The following is a 17074-nucleotide window of genomic DNA, read 5'->3' on the forward strand; positions in this document are numbered from 1 at the left end:
CAATCACATCATTTGTTTCCCAGAGAGTGTCAATCAAATTTGTCAGACTCTAAAATGTCTCCTATACAATACGTGTGACAAATATCTAAAATACTTGGCTGGGAGAAACAGGGTTTGTTTAAAGAGATATTTTTAACATTTTGCAATCTTTCCCCATTCTGCTTGATAGATATAGCTGTTTTTCTAAACAACTTGCTTTTGATACATTGTTAGTAAATATTTTGCAGATTTTTTAAAGGACGGTAGCAGTTTTCTTTATATTAACCATCTCTTTAGCCATTTTGAATGGTATCAAAGCAAGTAAATTTTTCTTCATTCTATATTGTGTTCACTTTTGTTGTCCTGAATATAGCCTGTGCTATATTACATCCATAAATTATGAAACAAGTTGCCCCAAGTTTAGGTAAAGGGATATTGAATAAGATAGCAACTTTCAGGTCTGATCACATGACAGTAAGTTATATGTTGATTTCAGTAATGATATCCCTTCCTACTTCTATTAATCATCACAAAAGGGATTGTGGTTGAATAAGTGCTACTGACATTTGGGTCATGAAAATAATGGCCTGCAGTATGATTTTTTTTTTAAAAAAATGATTTTCATTGAAGAATTTTATGCAGCAGTAGCTTCTACAATAATAAAAGAGACACAATTTTAAGAAAAAGAATAAAGAAAAATGATGACTCAAGAAAAGAAAAAGAAATATAAAAAAGAAACTTCCAGACCTCTTTAAAGCAGTTAAAAATAATTTTATTTCCTGTCCTCATTCTTTAAGATTTTATCTTGATTCCATTCTTTCCATATTTTATGCTTTCTAGTCATAAAACCCATAAATCACCAATTCATTTTTTTCCATTTTTAGCAAAACAAAAAAAACACCATAAAGAGTTTTCAGTCATTAATAATTGTACTTGTTTCCTTTTGCCTAGTCAAACAAGTCAATTTTGCCATTCCTGAAAATTCTGTCAGCTTTCCTCCATTGTAGTATGTCCAAATATTTCCAACTTTATGAATATAATAATCTTGCCCCACTACGATTTATAAAATCTTTTCTATCCATAAGTCCCAACAGCGTTATTTTGTTTCAGTGGTACCTTGGTACTCAACTGCTTTGAAACTCATCAGATTTGGTACTCAATGCATTTTGATGTGAAACTTTTGTCCTGATACTCATTGTTAGTTTGCTATTCAATGAACAAGTTAGAACTTGTTGGTGTTGGCTGCCTTGTGACATATTACACGTCTAATGGGAAAAATCTGTTTGTTAAACATAGTTTTTGGTTCACATCCTACCTCCCAGAACCAATTAATGATGTAACAAGGTACCACTGTATCTGAAAGTCTGTTCCTGTTCTATAACTCTGTAATAAAACTAATTTTAGCATGCCTAACTTTGGTATCTGAGTTTGGTCTACCTCAAAGGACTGACATCAGATGAGGTTGTGTTCTGACGCAACCTTAGCAGAAGCAAGAAACAGACTCTTGTCACAAAAACACCTCCCTATATACCTCTTGTGAATTAATTGCAATCACTCTCCGAAAAGTCCAGGCAATAGTCCTTCAAGGAGTTAACTGCTAACAGACCGTATCAGTTCCTTGCAATAATTTCAAGGCTGTGAGCTCCCAGATGAAAGCCTGCAATTAAATTCTGGTAAGCAGTCTTTGTGGCATGAAACACTATGAGCAAAATCTTCAGAAATACGAATTGTTGTCTCCTATGATAACCACTCCTCTTTCCTTCTATTTATTCCCCAGCCATAGAGGGGCCATTCAGTGTCCATGTGTGCTTTGCTTTCTGAGTAGATTGCTTGTTCTCTGTTGCCCTCCTCACTCATATCAGCCTCCAAAGGTAGCTGCCTCTGGTGGCTGGGAAATGTCAGATGACCTTGGCTCTATCTCTTTGTCTGACGTAGAGCATCCACCAGAGCCTTCTCCAGGCTCCAGAACTGGTCCAAGTTCCTCCCCAACCTCCTCATTGTCTGAGTCTGCCAGCAGCTCTGTTGGCAGATAGCGGGCCACAACTGGCTGCAGCTTTTCCTTGTTGCCACCACAGGCTAGTTAGGAATGTAGTGGAATTTCCACTAATTCTTCTTTCTAGTCTTTGCTTTATTTGCTATCTCCTCATTTTTTTATTAGCAATCAGAAAAACGAATTCCCCCAAACACTAATAGTACCGCTTCAGTTACCACCTTTTGTTACCACCCACATGCACTTCCTCATGCACTTCTCAGTTGCTTTGTCCCCTTTTCTCTTCACCTGTGGTTGTGGAGATTGACTATCCTCCTTGAGGTTTCTCATATCTTGGAAGACTTAGTTTCCTTGACATACAGTATGTGGTTTGAATGGCTCTCTGACTTACTTTACTCCTTTCCCGTTCTTATTTCCTGCTTACTTATAATTCCATTCCTATTTACATCTTTTATTTGTATTTTCCAGACTTTAGAATGACAGTTTACAGACTGGCTTTCCTCCCCATCCATTTCCTTTCTTCCTACAACCTTGCAAGATTATCTTTAGTACTTCTTTTTCCTCTACTCTGGTTACCCAGCCATTTCTCCAGATTTTTCCATACTTGCCTGGACTGAATTTCCTCCCTGATGTTTATCTCATTGAGTCCATTCAGTTACCTCAATGGGAAAAACACAAAAAAACCCCACAGATAATCTTTATGAGAATCAGATCTCCCCTCTTTGATCCTGAGTAGCCCTGCTCCTCAGAGGATTTAAAACCCCATTGTATAGCCCATGTTAACAATAAGAATAGAATGCTTAAATCAAAGCAAAACATTACCTACTAAGATCCTCAATGAAATGATATATACATTCACAAACATAAGGTAAGATCACATACAGTACGTAAAGAATGGCATCTGATTCAGTTTCAGGAAGCATTTCCCTGCACTTTCAGAAAGCTAATTTTCAAGAACATAAATAATTTATGGAAAGGCTATTTCATCTGCCATCTGTCTTCTACATAGAATACCTACCCATCTACTTACCTATCAACAATCTATCTTACTCATCTTAATGAGTATTAGGCTCATTCTGATTTCTAGTTATTCTTCAAATGTTAGTAAATGTAAGTTTAATATCTACACAAAATAACTGTATAGACTTTGCTCATATGCTCTTATGGATTTAGAAGTCACAACTCAAGCTTGGCACATTTTCAACCAATTTCATTATTACAAAGATTTCTGTTAGAATACCATTTCTGTAGGCAGAAAAAAACCCAAGTCTATAACTCATTGATAATCACTTTTAACACATACACCTTTGGAATTTCTGATGGATTTATAATTCACATTATTATAAACTTCTTGTTAGTATAATATGGGAACAACTGGCTGAAATACTTAAAAGAATAACCCGAAATTACACTTTCTTGGATGTTGAAACTATGGGTTTTTTTAATCTTGAAGTTAATACACACAGACAGACACACAAACACACACACACACACACACACACATACACACACACACGACTGTAGGAATTGAGCACTTGTATGTTGCATGTACATTTCTCTCTGAGAATATATATTTATACACATGCATACAGGTTTAGGTTTAGGTTTAGGTTTATTAGATTTATATGCCGCCCTTCTCCCAAGGACTCAGGGCGGCGTACATTAAAAGAAACACATAATACAAAAGTTTTAAAAAATTAAATAGGATATCCCAAACAAACCCAATTAGAATTAACAATAACATTTTTTTAAAAAATTAAATAAAAAATTAAAATTAACAATGATCAATAATTTATTTTGTTTTGTTCAGGCCAGGCTGGCTTGCTGAAAAAGCCAACTTTTTAGGGTGTGTCGGAAGGACCGGAGGTCGGGGATTATACGAAGCTCCGGGGGCAGCTCATTCCAGAGGGAAGGCACTCCCACAGAGAAGGCTCTCTCCCTGGGGATCGCTAGGTGACACTGTCTGGCTGACGGCACCCTGAGGAGGCCAACTCTGTGGGATCGCACTGGACGGTGGGACGCTACCGGTGGCAGTAGGTGGTGTCACAGGTATACACCTGCTTTATTGCAATTCACAAGAACACAGATTAAACTGTGTAAGCCTAAGCACCAAGAAGTACTTTCCTGCTGCTACTTTATTCCTAAATGGGAAAACTAAATTTCTACAACATAGTTAATAGTTCACTTGAACCATGTTCAATAGTTAATTGAATCATGAGAAAGGGCACTGAATGTAAATTATCAAACAGATGCACATGCAACTGTTAGGAACAAAGAGTTCAAAAGCAAATGAGTAGAGAAATAGAAAATAAAATGGAAGGGAAAATTACTCCATAAATACAGGTAGTCCTTGACTTACAACCACAATTAAGCACAAAATTTCTGTTGTTCTGTTGAGACATTTGTTAAATGAGTTTTGCCCTGTTTTACGATGTTTCTTGTCAAAGTTGTTAAGCGATTCACTGCAGTTGTTAAGTTAGTAACCCAGTTGTTAAGTGAATCTGGCTTGTCCATTGACTTTGCTCATCAGAAGGTCAGAAAAGATGATCATGTGATCCTGGGATACTGCACCCATCATAAATATGAACCCCTTGGCAAATTTATGAATCTTGATCACATGACCATGGGAAATGCTGCAAAGGTTGTAACTGTGAAAAACGGCCATGTCACTTTTTCAGTGCCATTGTAACTTTGAAGGGTCACTAAATGAACTGTTGTAAGTCGAGGACTACCTGTTCCTGTGTTCGGCCTCCCTTTTTCTTTCTCTCCTGTACATGCTCATTAGATATACAGTGCAATACGATCAGGTCAGTGGTTTTACTACCGGTTCGCTGTGCATGCGATGCTTCTGCACATACACAGAAGCATCCAGATGGGTGGGCGGAGCCCCCCGCAACCGCCACTACTGGTTTGGCCGAACCTGGCCAAACCGGGAGCAACCCGTTTCTGGATCAGATACACTCTGTATAAAATAATTGAGGTAGCTCTACTTTTTCGATGTTGATCTCGGATATCAATGCATATTCTCGGATATCAATGCATATTCTAAATCCGGGACTGCATGCAAGCTACAGTAAAATCTTAACAGGAAATGTTGCATTGTTATCAAACACTTCATTTTCATTTTGGTGCCTCTTTGAGGCCCAAGTAGAGAGGAGATAAGGTAAGGTAAGAATTGTACGCTGTTTACATAGTCAGGGAAACTTTGTAGTCTCATTTTAAGAACTTATTATACACCCTTCTAATGTAGGTGCAATAAATAAAATAAATAGCGATACAAAAACTGGGTTTCATATTGCAGGACAGGAAGTAAGCATATCCAAAATTCTTAAGTGAATGAATTGTTTTTTGGTTTACCCCTTGCTTCTTGCAGACACAACCATCTTTATATATTGATCCTGCTGTGGTATTTCAGGTATGTTACAGCACTACTGCTGAAATCTGAGTGTGTAGTGTGCACGGCATAGCTTTTCCTTGTATTAGCCACTTCTATCTCTAGTTTTATATTAATTTCTAGGTTGTCTCACAGTTGCAATATGAACACATTTACTTAGAAGGGGAATTTGGAGTGGAAAATATATAATTTTACCTGATCAGGACAACTGAATGTGGAGTGCATAAAATTTGGGGAACACATGATACACTTTCCCTCTGTATGAAATGGCGCAAATACAATTAGAGTAAAACAAATTGTTATGGGCCAATTAAAATATAGGGCAACTTATAAGAAGTACGACTTTACAACTTGCCAAATACAGAAAAATATATCATCTTAAGGTTTTCTTAAAACAACATGAATCTTCCAGCATCCACTGAACTTTCACAATTTCCCCTAGCCCCTCGTTTCATCAAATGTGGACACCCATCACCATGTACGATTCAGACTAAATGTCAATGGTTAATTTGCTCCAAGCTCCTCCTGTACAAGATTTATAAACTTTTAGTTAGCCTATACAAGCAGGAATTCACCTGATTTCTAAGAGAATATCTACAGATCCTGCTATTGTCGACATGTTTAGCTTTACCTCACAACTTCTTAAATTAAATTGATCTTTATCCAATATAATTTAATGTTAGATACTTCAGCAAGTTTTCTGTGTAGGTTAGAACAAAAAAACTATTTTAAAACTTTACTGCTGAGGAAGCAACCTCTGTACTATGCACACCTTGCATTTTCTAGAAAATAAGAAGTCTTTCTGTGAGAGAAATAGGCGATTTCAAAATTTGACAAGCAAACAAATCTTGATGGACATCTTAGCTTTTATGGACTTTCTATAAGAAGTTATTAGCAATGGTGTCTTTCTCATGGATATAATATGTATATATCAAAATAACACAAATATAATAATGCAATAATTGCAATTATATAATGACATTATACTTTTTTGTATATAACATTTTTAGTTCAATAGACCTTCTAGACCTTACACTACAAATGTGCTTCATGTGAGATTTTCCTTTAGTGTCCCTTTCTGTGAATGCTTTGTGTGTTTTTGCTCTCTTACAATATCAAACTTCCCTATCTAAAGCTTATAGAACTAAGTCTGTTTTTTCCTGAATGTTTTAAATCTTTATGCCTGTTTTAGGAGCTTAGAAGAAAGCAGAGGCTTACAGTCATACTTTTTTTTGAAGATCATTAGATTTAGAAGCAATGCTGTGGAAGATCCAGTGGTTAGGCTACATTTCTTCAACAATTAATGATTTCAAGATTGCTTCCTCAGTTTTTTTATTACTTTATCATTGCCCATTAAAATCTTCTTGCAATTCAGAATTACATACAGGGCTCCCCTAGAAAAAATGTAAATAAGGTATTGCAGCACTATATCACTCATATTTCATGTTCTTTATACAAATAAAATATTACCTTAAAGAGTATAGGTGTTTTATTTGGCTGCTATCATTTATATTTATTATAAAGATTATATATTTCTAAAAGTAAACAAAATAATAATCATAATAAACATAACACACCAAATGTAATTGTGGTTGAAAAGGAGAAAGTGTGGTTAATTGATGTTTGAATACCAGCAGATAATAGTATAGAAAACACAACAGGGAGGAAGATCACATAGTATCACAAAGATACAAAGATCTCAAAGTTTTAAAGCTGAACACTGAAATTGAAAAATTATGGCCTAAACCTGCCCAGTGGTTATCAACACTGGGTGCCATAGCAAAAAAATATTGGACAGCACTTAGAAAATCTGTGCATTGACACAATTTTCATTTATCAATTGTAAAAGGCCACATTGCTTGTGTTCACACATATATCAAGCAGATACATTATGAGGTCCTAGGTTCTTGGAATAATTTAATGTTTATGAAGGCCAAATCCAGCTAAAGAATTGGCAGCTGTGACTTCACATTGTTGTGATCAGAAAACAATAATAAAATTTTCATCTGTCAATTATAAAAGACCACACTGCTTGGATCTGCAATTATATTATGCCAATACATTTGCACTTCCTGGGTTCCTGGGAAAAAACTTGATGTGTCTGAAGGCCAACACCAGCTAAAGAATTGGCAGCTGTGATTTCACATTATTGTGTATACAATAATAAAATATAGCCCATCAGGCCACTTAGAACCTCTATTAAAATGTTTTGTATGGAACAACTGCCTGTTGGTCTCATAGGAACCAGAGATGGTTTTGAGATGGGTTCCAGAAGATGCTACCATGTATATTAATTAACTAATATATTCCATTTATTGCATCATTTAATTGAAATGACTCAAAGCAGCATACAATAGGTTAGAAACATCATAATCTTCCTCCAATGTATTCCTTATGTATGTTCAGCATGTTCCAGTAAAAAGTACATAATAGAGTCTGATAGAGTCAAGTTATTCTATAGCTTTTGAGTTCCTCCAAAATAAATTTCTTGGAATAAGGCAATGTCATTTTTAAATACTCTGAATCTTCAGCAGAATGCCTTTTCCTTTTGTTAAACAATGAGTTGGATTCAAAGCTGCACATTCAAAAATCTGCTTGCACATGAAATCTTCTTGCTGTGAATGTAATTGTAGAACCATGTGGAGCATCTGGAGTAGCAGACGGGATGCATAGCTCTGTGACACAAATTGGGGTAAACTGGCTACTGCCTAAATAGGGGGAAATGTAAAACTGTATGGATACCAAATATGAGATGATGGAAGAAATTTTATTTAAATAAAAGATTTGTATTTTTTAAAAAAATTCCTGGATATACTGTATGTCAACTGATACCAATGCCACTTATAGCAAACATTTCAAAACTCTTAAAATGTAGAGGCTTCTAAGCAATTTGGACTGGATTTAAATGCAGACACATTATTTACTGTACTTTCAGTGCCCAGTTAGCATAAGAAAAGTTAGTGTAATTTCCTATTCCTGGTTGGCATCCTAACATCTACTGTCCTCCAGAAAGACTCTCTAGAAGATACAGGACTTGCAGGTTGCTACAAAGAGGAGATACAGTTATATGTTGTAGCATATCAGTTTGGATTCTAAGAAAGCTTTGAAGCCCGTAGGCCCATAGAATAACTGTTTGGAAAAGCATTTCCTTTTTTTAAAAATGAAGGGTAGAGAACTAATGAAAATATTTTTTTTCCAAAATAGCTTTAATCTACTCCCATTCTAGGAAATGGCAGTCCAGTGAAATAAAGTTGAATGGATTTTGTATTCAATTTCATCTGGATTTCCCATATGATCCAATATCCTAATATTATCTAGAACTAATCCTACTGAGCCTCTGACATCAGCCACTTCTGGGAAACCTTTGAAAAAATGTCTGACAGACACAAAGATATAGCTATAGAAATTTTAGAAAAAGTTGAAACTACCACATTTTTATCAGTTGTTTCAGTATTAACAATATGAACAGTATGTTGAGGAGCCGTGGTGGCACAGTGGTTAGAGTGCAGTACTGCAGGCTACTTCTGCTGACTGCTAGCTGCTGTAATTTGACAGTTCAAATCCCACCAGGCTCAAGGTTGACTGAGCCTTCCATCCTTCCGAGGTCAGTAAAATGAGGACCCAGATTGTTAGGGAAAATATGCTGACTCTGTAAACCACTTAGAGGGGGCTGTAAAGCTGTGTAAAGTGGGATATAAGTCTAAGTGCTATTGCTATGTTTAAAGAAATCTTCAAATGAATCTCAGATAGTGTCAGCAGTTTTGGTTTTCATTTTATTCTTATCCTTTTGTTTCTTTACATCATTATCTGAGAAATCTTGAATCCTACCTGTTATTTCTCATTGCTTTTCTCCATTTTGTACTTATGGTCAGATAATTCAATCTCTCTAGCCAAAACAGTGTAGTTGTCAAGCATCTGAAAGTAAATAATGTGACCATGGGGATGCTGCAATGAAAAATTGTCATAAGTTACTTTTTGTAACTTCACATGGTCACTAAATGAAGAGTTGCAAGTCGAGGACTACCTAAACTCTCATTCATACAGCACTCTTTTAGTCCTCCTGGTTGACTGTATGGAAACTTGACAGAATATAGATTTTCTGCAACAATGGAGCACTCATATTTTCAGGCCAATGCCTGAATAAATTAGTTACACATTCACCAATTGTTCTGCCCAAGATAAGAGAACAGATGATCTTCTACTTTTCTGCCTGTTGCAGTGGGTACCAGCATCCTTAATTTCACAGTAGCTGGAAACAGGATACTTATTTTTCTGTGTTGTATAGGCGGGTAGGGAAAGACTCCACACCCAAGTTGAAGGAATTTTAAAATATTTCCATTCATCTCTTAGTTGGCTCCACGTTAGAAAGTAATGAAATAAGTATGGTATAATGGTGGCTTTCATTTGGTTTGGATCTATTCCATTCTTGTTTTATCTTATTTGAAGAGACCGTGGCTTTTTATATCAGATGTGGTAGTGAAACAGATGTCTTAAAAAGGTTATAAACTTTAGCTTTCTCACTGCACAATAAAAGTATAGCTAGACCCAGATTTCTTGGCATTTTTTGGTTCATTATTTTATTTTATGTTCTTTTATTATTTTGCATTGCAGCCTACTTTTCTATTCATAGCACATTCAGAGTGCTGTTTAGTGGCTTAGCCAAGTGAAGATTTTGACAATAATGCATATATTTTTATTCAGCTACATAATTATTACTGAACTTATCTCAGTGCTATTTAGATGAGAAAGGGCTTCAGTTCCTTGTGCCAACTTAGTTCTTTAGATTTATTGCTCTTGTATCACCAGTTATATGTCTGCTTTTCATATAAATAATTTGTATAATAATTGCATACCAACACTTTCTTTACAAAAAAATAGGACACAAAAATAGCTTCCCTGGAACGTAATATCAGAGATCTCGAAGATGAAATACAGATGTTGAAGACAAATGGAGTTCTGAACACAGAAGATCGAGAAGAAGAGATCAAACAAATAGAAGTTTACAAGAGTCATTCCAAGTTCATGAAAAATAAGGTATGTGCAGCTAAGAAAACAAGACTTATTAAAATTCTGATTTTTGAATGCGATTGGTGATTGTACTGTGTCAACAAAAGATCTGAAGAGGAGTATCTAGTATTAAAGAAAAATTTCCTGGTAAACCAGGTAGATTTTTTCCCCCATTAGTAATTCACTTGGTGAAAGAAGTTTCCCCGTTATATCTCAGGTACAGAGGCAACCTTTGTTAGAGCCATGTCAAGCCAGTGTGAAAAATGTGCCTTATTTTGAGGACATTCCCTGGGGTAAACCATATTAAATTGCCACAGAACAAGTACTTTTGTCTCTTTGAATAAAAAATCGTGACAATGGCATTCCTGTTATCAGTTCTTGGCCATCTCTCCTTGCTGAGTAATTACACCAAAGGCACCTGTGGGACTGGAAATCATTCATAGGTCCTTCAGGAGATTTTCCATGTTTGCAACAAACAACCATCAATTGTTTTCAATGTTAGGAAGCAATGCAATTTATAACTCTTCAAGTTAAAATATGATGCAAATAGAATAAAATGACTGCAAATACAGGCATAAAACATTTGAGCGAAGTCTGGTAGATCTGATACACAAAACTCTTGTGATTGTGGTGGACCACTCAGATTTATACTGTGTAAGATGGGTGGTCGTATAAATATTTTAAACAACCCAAGTAATAAACAAATACATTAATAGGCTATATAAACCAAAACCATTACTATATATATGGTTTACAAGGAATCATTTAATTCTGAGGGTTATACTGTATATTAATTGGAATTCTGTTAACATAAAGAGGAAAATTGTAATAATTTTGTGAATAAGAGACTCAATGCAATAGATTTTTCCACCTTATAGAGAAAAATGTTTGTTTATGGTTGTTGGTCACAGCCATCTGATCAGTAGTTGGATAATTGTGCCTCATTCTGATGAAAGCCTGACTAACCTCTGTCAGCAGTCCTGTCCTTTTTCTGACAATTGAGATTTGTAGCAAAAGATCATACTATTGCCATTCATCACAGGACCTTTCAAGGTGGAAAAAATATTTATAATGCTGTCAGCAAGGAGATCTCATTATACCCCATCTGTCCAACCTGAGATCACTGATAAAGAAAACCTGATAAATGTAAGTTCTGATTGATAGCAAACAGTAGAACAAAGCTCTTTTCATGGTCAACAACTTAAGGTGTTATAATACTCTTTGGGAGGAAAAAGCCTGGATTTAAGAAATAACTATTTAAGTTCTTTACAATTTAAATGGAAAAGGGGCATATGTCGCTAAAGGCAATCCATTGTGGAACATTGCTAACTTCCCTGAAAAACTAGGTTACATCAAAGTTTGGGGGGTAGGTACAGAAATCAAAGACATTAACAGCAAACACGATCTTCCAGATCCCCAAATGTCTAGGTGAAATGAAAAGAATGGAAAAATAGGAGCAGGTAATTTTCTGGTTTCATCTTGCACGATTGGTTTTGGCTCTGATGGAAAATATAGGGTTCGCCTTGTCTTTGCAGGCTGTCTCTAAGAGAAAGAAATGTTGGAGTTAGCAAAACACACACAAGTCAAGAAGCAACTTGCAAAAAAAAGACAATGATTGGGTTTTGGAGGAGAAAGCTGCAGCACTCTTTGATTGCCAATTAACTGTTTGTTTGCCAGTTAACTGATTAACATTGTTGAAAGAAATGTCCTTCTGGGTTCAGCTCCAAGTGGGGAAGAAAACACTGGAGACATGGAGGCTGCTTGGAAAGATGGTTTATTGTTGGACAGGGCCACATGGCTTGAGCCCTGAACAGAAAAGGTGATCACATGTTTGTGATCACAAACATGTTGATGGAGAAGAAGAGAAGAGCTGAGGAAGGGGCTTGCTAGGCTTTTTATACCCTGTTTAGTCCCACCTCTCTGTTTCCTGTTCCTGTGTAAGAAATGTATTCTGATTGGTTGTCATACTCCCATGGTGCCATGCAGGGGGCTACTCTCTAGGCTGTGATGAGTTCTCAGATGCCTTGTGGTCAGTTGAGTATATTATCATGCCTTTCTGTAGCTGCTGGTGAAGTTTTTATTATGTAAAGTGGGCTAGCCTGGCTAGTCTTAATGGCCCATTAACTGGGGATGGGCAGAAAGCTACAGGCAACTATTCTGTCTTTTAAAAGATGTTTCTTTCTTTTCACATTCAGAGAAATATTCTGCCTTTTCAATATTTCCTAGGATATTTCATTTTTCTGGGAGAGGGCTGGATGATAACTTCCCACACCAGTTTACTGATTGACATAATGAATAGAAACAATAAAAAAACCTAAAAAAGATCAGAACATCTGCTCACTAACCATCAACACCCAGATTGAACAGAAATTAATATCAAGTTTAACACTAGACCAACAATCAAGCAATAACCCAATCAAGGAACTATCAACTCAGACAAACAATCAAAAAATAAACAACAGTCTAATCAAGGAACTACCAAGACCACTGCCATCAACACTGGCAGGACAAGCCACTAGTATATAAACAGAGAGCAAGCTCCCTTCTGTTCTAGAATGGATGGTGTTACTTAATTGGACAATGAAAGTTTTGCAAGAAAACAACTAACCTCCTAATAGCATGGAGGCAATGAATTCTTAAATAAATCTAGTACTGTAGCACATATAATTTTTAAAGACTTATTTGGTTCCACTATTTGAAGTGAAATATATCTTGTAGCAAAAAGTAGTCATGGAGACTACTTGGATGCTTCTGTTTTTTAAAATTGCCCTTTTGGAATGAATGCAGAAAATATTACTTTTTTCTTGCTATGACATGCCGACAGCATCATGTTCAAGATCACTTTACATGAGACTTCTCTGTAATGAGATTGTGCTATGAAATTCCAGCATTGTAGAAAGAGGAAAGCAGAGTTGTTTAAATTGATTTAGCTGTGGTTTATGAAAGGAACATCTTAACTTATTCTGTTAGAATTTATATTACAATACCATGCAATTTGTTTTTACATTTTGTTTGTATTATACTTAGTCCTAAGTATTCATTGGAGAGTTGCACGCTTCTCAGAATCAGGTAACTGGATTGGCCTGCAAATAATAAACAAATAAATATGAAGACAAGCAATGAAGAAAGGAAGGCAGAAAGAAAAAATAAACAGAAAAAGTATCCCAGAGAATTTTTATGGCATTTTTACATCCCCAAATCTACCATTTGCTCTCCCTTTAGAGACGTTACAGGAAACATTTATTAAAAAGAATTTTACCATCTTGTATGAAGCAGGAAAGATTAATCAGAGTAGATCTGAAATGCTTTATTTTGTGAATGGCAAAACTCTTTACCAGCTTGCAAATCATTTTGAGAATAAAAAGAAATATATAGCATACCTGAAATGAAAATGATTCCATATTCGTTGAACAATTGGCTATCAGAGTTTGGTGAGTTGAATCATCAATAAAAATAGAAAGATCCTTTGATAGAGATTAGGTTGTGTGATATCATCTGGGACTAATATAAACCACATGCTGCAGTATGTACTGGTGTCAACTTTCCTTCCATTTGTATTGTGTAATATTACTCTCACCTTATTTTTTTTATTCCAATTTTGGCTCTTTGTCTGTAGTGACACATAAAGGATTGTCAGTTTTGTCATACATGCATTGGCGATATTATCCATTTTCACTTCTCCAAATGAAACATTTCTAAAGTGTTGTGCATTTGAATATTATGGTTCAATTATATCCTTTAATAATTTATTCTTTAACAATGCTTCTTTGTCATAGTTATGTTTGATCCCAATTAGTTGTTCCTTTTTTTCTGTAGTTCTTTTGGGCAGAATCTGCCTTCAATTAGTTTGAACGTCTCTGGATACGGGAAGTGCACTGAGACTTCATTCCTAATCATGTGTAATCTTCATAAATTATTCTATAAATTTTTTAAAAATCAAGCAGGATAATGGTTCTGATGTAGATATGTGAGTTTGCATTTTTTCTTTAAATGTTCCACATGTGCAAGTAGATATACTATACCTTTTGGATTTAATTCTGAAAGAATTCATTCCGTATAGTGAACAAAAAAAAAAAACCAGTAAGGAATTTATAAGAAACATTTCCTTCTAATGTGAGTTGGTGGTATTAAAGCTGATAAATATTGTACTTTATTAATTTTGGACATGTGGTCTCAGCACTATAAATCTGTGATTAAATTCCAGATTTTTTTGGCTACCATTCTCATTTTAAATCCCTTTCCATTTTCAATATGTAGTGTAGAATGAATGAAATCCACAACTAGAGAAAGATGGCTTCAAGCATTTCCTATATGCTGTTCCAAAAAGGTTCCACATCCATTTGCACTATTCACATGACCCTGCTCAATAACTCTCAGAAAGAGAGCTAATGACCAGATGACTGCAAGGAATATGAATTCCATTTCCCACCCTTTAGTCAGAACTGAAGAAACTTCTTGGATGAGAAGCAAAATAACTGGAGATATTGAGTTCAAGCAATATTCTTCTTGGTCTTGAGTACTAACTTCCGCACATTAGTAGTATATGTTTTATCGTTGTATATTGCCTACTATACATGTATCATTCAGATAATTTCCATATTCTTTTCATGGTTTTCAAGAGAGTAAAGACTCTAAACAGTGGGAAAACCACACATTTACACAGATGTTCTATAAAGACATTTGAAATTTCATATTTAAAGCACCATCACATGTACAGGCCATTATTCAAAAAGGTCATTGTACTGAGAGGCAGTATTGGTAATACTGTCAGAATCGTATGAATCATATACCTGCTAAATTGTCACAGGAGCTGCTTGGCCTTACACTAAGTACCCATTCAACTGAATATTAAAACAATGTCCTGATAATAAAAGCATTTGAGGGGGGTTCAAATTGCTGAGACAAGAGGATATTGCTGGAAATGTTCAAGCAAGGGCTAGACAGCCATCTGTCTGAGATTCTGTTAACTTGTATTCCTGCACTGGTGGCCTAAATAGTTGGTTAAGGTTATTATAACGTTCTAATACTAATTAGTTTGTTCCATGTAATGGCCAGTGATTGGGTCTTGTGTGGGACTAGGGTAACAGTATTTTGATTGGCTTCCATTGACTTCACGGTGGAATTTCCGCATCCAGAAATACCTACAGGCCAATGGTGGGATACGTCCAGTATGCCCCAGTACGGGCATACCGGTGTCTGCTGGGACCACCGGGTACTGTTCTGGTACAGTGCTCCGGAGGGCCCAGCTGCCTGCCCGCTCTCCTTATCTCTATTTGAGCTGACCGGAGCATTTGCACATGCGCACAGAATATACGGCGCCTGCATGATGCTCCACCGAGCAGCTGGAGTGTTGCAGGCAGTGGGTACACATGTATCCACTGCACGCGTGCACATGGTGGACGCCTGGCCCCGTTGCAGTGTAACGGTTGCAACGGGAGCCGGAACCCACCATTGCTACAGGCTTAGGACAGAATAGGCAATATTACTATATATTTCCAAGACAAGACCACCAATTCTTATACAATAATGCACAAACATTGAAAGGGAATATTTTTAGCATTTCCTCCTAGATGTGTTGAGCATAGATATTTGAGTTGGGAAAACTTCTCTCTCTCTCTAGGCTTTTATTTGTAGGTTTCCCCAATCAGAGTTCCATTTTTCACAGTTGGATATTGACCAATTGGAGAGCAGTGTGGCTCCTTTTCCCCCTCTTACTAAATGAGCTTTGTTCATAGCCTTGATACATAAAGGTAACCATAGTTTTTCCAGGATTATTATTTTGTAATGTTTTACTTTCGTGTTGTATGTTGCCTCCAATTTGTTCACATCATGATGAACAGCAATCCTGAAGTTGTGCATCTATAAGTTGTCCATCTGAATGTGATTCAATGTGCTTTTGCCAGCTTCTCCACTGCCCCTAAGGAAATATAGTATTTTGTTAATTGTTAATTAATTGTTAAATTAATTGTTCTGCCCTTCATTTATTGCAGATTGACCAGTTGAAGCAGGAGCTTTCAAAGAAAGAATCAGAACTTCTTGCCTTACAAACTAAGCTTGAAACCCTTAGCAATCAGAATTCAGATTGCAAGCAACACATAGAAGTGCTTAAAGAGTCGCTTACTGCCAAAGAACAGAGAGCTGCCATACTTCAGACAGAGGTAAGGTAGTTTCTTAGCATCTAATAATTATTCAGGACAAATGTTTAGTTAATGGAGTGTGTCAGAATTAAAGGTGACATTCATGTTGCAAATCTGTGCAAAAGACAAAATCTAATTTAAAAAAAATGGCTCCAAAATAGTAAAACAATATGATGCCCAGATCATCTCTCTAATACGTACATATTTTCTACTAACCTTGATAGTAGATGGGGGGGGGGGGGTTGGGATTGGTTGAAATTAGAAGATTTTAGCAGGAAAACCACAATAAGTCTATGTACCTACAATTTTATTTCCCCTTGCTGCTAATATACAATTGCTTTCATTTATCACTTTTATAGGAATGCTTCAGTTAAACCTTTGGAATTGGCACATAGTTCAGAAGGATATACAGATTAGTAGGAGTATAAAAACTGTAAGAAAAATTTTCAAAAGGAAGCCAAATGATTAATTAATGTGGAAAGATTCTTTTGACTTTTAAAAAGGTTAATATTTCCAATAGGTTATCTCTGAATTTGCTCAAAGCTATTATTGCGAAGAGAGTGTTGT

The 17074-nt window shown here is 36.0% G+C and overlaps 1 protein-coding gene across 3 annotated transcripts in view; it reads left to right on the plus strand.

Moving 5' to 3' along the window:
• Positions 1–17074, plus strand: part of ERC2 (ELKS/RAB6-interacting/CAST family member 2) — a 608417-nt gene that overhangs the window by 170738 nt on the left and 420605 nt on the right. For all 3 annotated transcript variants that reach the window (XR_015695894.1, XR_015695895.1, XM_087709041.1), the window contains 2 exons: positions 10242–10397; positions 16361–16528. Coding sequence is in view for 1 of the 3 variants with exons in the window: in XM_087709041.1 (XP_087565167.1) it covers positions 10242–10397; positions 16361–16528 (324 nt within the window). In the remaining 2 variants the exon portion in view is untranslated. The remainder of the gene's footprint in view (positions 1–10241; positions 10398–16360; positions 16529–17074) is intronic.

This window comes from Thamnophis sirtalis, unplaced genomic scaffold (assembly GCF_051295495.1).
Source record: "Thamnophis sirtalis isolate CommonGarterSnake01/CBP01778 unplaced genomic scaffold, rThaSir2_p1.2 scaffold_3, whole genome shotgun sequence".
Classification (NCBI taxonomy): domain Eukaryota; kingdom Metazoa; phylum Chordata; class Lepidosauria; order Squamata; family Natricidae; genus Thamnophis; species Thamnophis sirtalis.